The sequence below is a fragment of the Equus caballus genome, chromosome 30 (genome assembly GCF_041296265.1).
Source record: "Equus caballus isolate H_3958 breed thoroughbred chromosome 30, TB-T2T, whole genome shotgun sequence".
NCBI classification, from domain to species: domain Eukaryota; kingdom Metazoa; phylum Chordata; class Mammalia; order Perissodactyla; family Equidae; genus Equus; species Equus caballus.
In genome coordinates, this window is record NC_091713.1 from 17966433 (window position 1) to 17970901 (window position 4469).

The 4469-nt window shown below is 55.0% G+C and overlaps 1 protein-coding gene across 1 annotated transcript; it reads right to left on the minus strand.

Annotated features, from left to right (window-relative positions):
* Window positions 1-893: 893 nt before the first annotated feature.
* On the minus strand, window positions 894-3957 carry CCDC185 (coiled-coil domain containing 185). Its single transcript, XM_001915342.5, has one exon. The coding sequence runs from the start codon at window positions 3888-3890 to the stop codon at window positions 2001-2003; it is 1890 nt and encodes a 629-aa protein (XP_001915377.3). The 5' UTR covers window positions 3891-3957; the 3' UTR covers window positions 894-2000.
* Between the last annotated feature and the right edge of the window lie 512 nt (window positions 3958-4469).

The window sequence follows — 4469 nt, forward strand, 5'->3', positions numbered from 1 at the left end:
GCTTTTATTTTGACTGTATATTGACTGCCCCATTAAGCAGATATAAAGAAACCTAAGACAATGACCTTGGCCTCAAGCAGCATGCAGTACTTCTTGGAAGCCAAGACGTGGCTTGCAAAATGGATATGCCACACAAAGCAGCAACTGCTAAGTGCTGGGTGAAGCGTGCAGTTTGTCAGAGAAGGGTAATAAGATGGGGCAGCCAGCGAAGTCCCACATTTCACAGAAGAGGCAGAATGTGAACTAAGGGCAGAAAAATCAGACTTGGATATAACGGGAGGGAGGCAGCTGCTGAGAAGGCATCAAGATAGAATGGAATTGACAAAAATGGAAGGTCAGTGTTATAAATAATAAAAATTGCAATATTTAATTACAGGATGTGCATTAGGTTCTGGGCACCATGCCCAACACCTTCCATTGATTGTTTTATTTAATCATCCCTCACAATAGTATAAATAACGATTCTCTTTTACAGATGATGAAACTGAGGCCCAGGAAGGTAACTTCCCCAAAGTCACGTAACTATATAAAGAAGATGAGTTAGGCTTCATGTGAGGTATGTCTGAAATGTCTTAAGCACCCCGCTAGGATGACTGAATGCACATGGCATTTGGCTGGGGCAGAGGAAGAACTTGGGTAAAGAGAAAAGAATAGGATTGGAAATTGAGGTGAGATGTACAAGCTCTTCCATTTGTGAGCAAAGGCGTGAGGGCTGGAGTAGGTCCTTTTTGGGGAAAGCAGGCAGAGGGGGCCCAGGGCAAGAGAAGAAAATAGGGAAGAGAGCCCAGTGTCCTTGATGTACGATGAGAACGTGCCTCTCACATTGACCTCTGAACAAAGTCCCTTGCCAGGTTACCTTTTGTGACATTTAAAAAATACTATTAAGACAAAAATTTTCCAACGGGGCCTATTCTATTTTTCTCTTTTTTTAAAGACGAGTGTTACATTAGGGGCCTTTAAAGAAAACCTTTAGAATTTTTCGATAGAGCTTTTGAGACGTGAGGATCAGCTTCTGGCTCCTTATTTTAAAAATGTCAAGTTCCTGAATCATGTTTAGTCATTCATTCAGAGCCTGGCTAGGTTAATTCGACACAATGTCGGGAGACGGCGTGACATCACAGATCTCCTTCAAGAAAGAGTTTGAGAAACGGAGGGGAAGAGAAGGATTCCACCAGAATTTTGTTCAAAAGACTGGATAGGATTGACCAAAAGGAAAAAAAAAAAAAATCAAACTAAAAGATTCCGAGGAGCTCTTGGCTAGCATGGGTGTGGTGGGTGGAGCAGTGCTGTTGGAGGAATTATTAATACTTTCTGTCCACAGAGGGAAGGAAGGCTAAAGCAGCTCACCATCTGGGAGGAACTCTAGAGAGCCGTTTCCAAAAGCATTTCACGGAACACCAATTCCAGGAATGATCGGAGAAAAAACGATTCCATGGGTTGTAAAAAACACTAGGTTAAACAAATGAGTTTCTTTACGGCAGGACTTTTCAGAGCCTTTAAAATTTTCATGTGCATCATAATCTCCCAAGAGGGGGTGTAGTATGCAGGGTTCCCAAATCTGCTTATTTACAGATTTCTTACCCCCGGCCCCAGACACTCTTTTCTTCCTCGGAGATTTCTTGTGACTGGTATTTCACACCTCATCCTTTCATAAGTTCTGAGTCAGGAAATGACTTCAGACCTGACACAGAACTGTATCCCCTACTGTCGATTTTGCTCTGGTTCCTCCCAGAGGTGACTGATGAGTGCTTCTCAGATGACTCGAGAACTAAATAAATATTTCTGTTAAATCAAAATTTACAAAGCAGATGACTTTCTTAAAATCCCCAAATTCCTATCCCCAACTAGCCAAGCGAGTCAAGGAAACTAGTTCGTGAGTGGAAATTGCAGCTATTTTATACACTTTTTAAAAATCAATGCTCAATTATAATCAGATTCTAAAATGAACCACGTGGCCCCATGTCTGTCTAGCCGCCCGGGTTGTCAGCTATTTGTCAGTCTCAGTAGCCCCCTCCCTGACGGCCGGCCCTTGGTGCCAGCCCACTGAAGCCGCTGTTGGCCAGCACTCTTTCCGTGTTCCTCCTGGTGGCCCTGGAGATCTTCTGGAACTCCTCCAAGATCGCATCTTTCTCCCGGGAGATCTGCTCCATCCTCCGCTCCTTTTTCCGAATGGCTTCCTTGATGCCCTCGATGTGACACTTTTCCTCCTTCTCGGCTTTCAGCTTCAAGATGTGATGATTCTTCTCCCGCAGGACGCTGAGCTCCCGGATGTGCTGCACCTTGTCCCTCATGTTGCTGTGGACGTGACTCCTGGCCTGCTGGATCTTCTGGTCCCTCAGCTCCGCCAACAGCCGCTTGTGCACCTGCCTCTGCTCCTCGGACGCCTCCGCGCGCCACTTGACCTGCTGCAACTGCGCCCCCTCCTTCTGGGCCTTCTCCCTCAGCTCTCGGTGCCGCTCCTTCATCAGGCTCTGCTGGATCTCTTGGGATCGCTGGGAACTCTGTTCCAGGGACAGCTTCCTGAGGAGCTCCTCAGCCTTGGCCTGGCAGTCCATGAGGACCTTGCGGGCCTGGTAATTGACGAGGGAGCTCAGATTGGTCTCCTGGACCTTTTTCTGGCTCTCCACGGTGTACAGGCGCTTCTTCCTACAGGCCTGCTCCAGCCTCTTCTGCAGCTGCAGGCCGTTCTGCTCCCGCAGGTTTTGCAGCACCCGCTCCTGCTCCTGCAGGCGCTGCACCTGGCACTGCTTCCTGTGCTCGGCCACGGCGCGGGCCGTCTCCAGCTTCTCCCTGCGCGGGTTCTCCTGGTCGTCCAGGGGCGCCTTGCACCGGTTCTCCTGCTGGATCGTGTTCTTCGCGTGGCTGTCCTGCCGTCGGACACGCTGCTCCCGGCTCTGGCGAGTCTTGCGCCGCTCTTTCTCCGGCTGCCACTGCTCCCGGCCCTGCTGGAGCAGCAGCTTGCGCTCCCTCTCCAGGGTCATCTGGACCTTCTGGTCCGAGCGCTTCAGCTCCTCCCAGGCTAGGGCCGCCTGCTGCTGCAGCTCCCGCATCCTCTGGGCCTTCTTGAGCCGGACCAGCACCAAGGCCACAATCTTCTCGTCCCTAGAGGACGTGACTGCCTCTTCCAGCTTGTCCTTGAGGATCTGGGTGTGCTGGCCCTGCACCTCCCTGCTGGAGACGGAGGGCTGGGAGTACTGGCTGGCTACTGACTCCACTGGGCCACTACTGTCTCTCTTCCGGGTGTACATGCAAGCGGACTGCGTCCTGAACTCTTGGGAGGGCGCAGAAGACCTCTCTGTCGGAACCGAGGAAAAGGACCAGCGACCTAGACCTCCGCAGACCGGCACGGCCCACTGGTCTCCGCTCTGCGCCTTTTCTACCCCGAAAGTTCCGCTCAGAGGAGTGTAAGATCCCTCGGGGTAAGGCGGGGGCGAATCTCCCTGGGCTCGAGGGTAGAGCTGGCAGGGCCGAGGCTGTTGGGGTTGCAGCCCGAACTGCTGCTGCCAGGCCGGGCTGTGCTGGCTGCCCCCCAGCGGCCGGGGCTTGGTCCTTAACTGCGCCCAGGCATCTTCCAGGAGCCGGCTGCGGGAAGGGTGCTTCCTGGCGCCGTCCGGGGGCCTCCGGGCCACATCGGTCAGGCTGCGGCTTTCTCGCGGCGAGTCGGGGTAGCGGCGCCGGCGAGGCCGCGGGGTGGGCCAGCAGCGCGGGTGTCGCCAGGGCGCCGCGGCCTCGCTCCCCTCGCCCGGAGTCCCGGCCCAGGAGCCCAGGGCCGGCTCGGTCTGGGACCCGGGCCCGCCCAGCCGCGCCGAGGATGCGCTCTCTCTGCCGGGCGGCGGGGGCTCCCAGGGGTCCGGGTAGGGCCGCGGGGAGAAGCGGCCAAAGCCCTCCATGCTCCCTCCCCGCGTGCCCAGCGTCTGAGCCAGGGTCCCGGGGCCTCGCGGGGGCGCCGCGGAGACCCGCCCCGCCCTCCGATCCCGGGGCGTCCCGTTCGCCTGTGACGCTCTGGCCACTTCACAATGCTTGGCTCCACCCGGTCCCCGCAGCCCTCGGCCCTCGCCTACACCGCCTTCCTGGTGCCCCGCGCGGCGAGAGGGAGAGTATGAGCCGGGACAGGGGGCTGGGGGAGGGCGGCTTAGGAAATCAGCAGTGACCCCCAAAGCTGAGAGTGCGTAGTGGACCCCACCACTGTTTCAGGCAGCAACCTGGGCTCGCATTTGCACACCTTAAAGTGGCAGGATTTTGAAAGAACCCGGCAGAAGGCGTCACCCCCAGACGGAACGTGTGTGGCGGGGAGGGGGTGAGATGGGGAGTCCTCTGAGTCACCCTTGGCCGCGGGTCACCACCCCTCCCCCTGTGCACCTCTCCCGTTATGCAAATTAAGCGGCTGTGGAAGCACATTAATACCTGCGCCACCCTTTTGCCGTTTTAAATTAGCAAACCCAAAGGATGTTCTGTTTACTTTTTTAAAC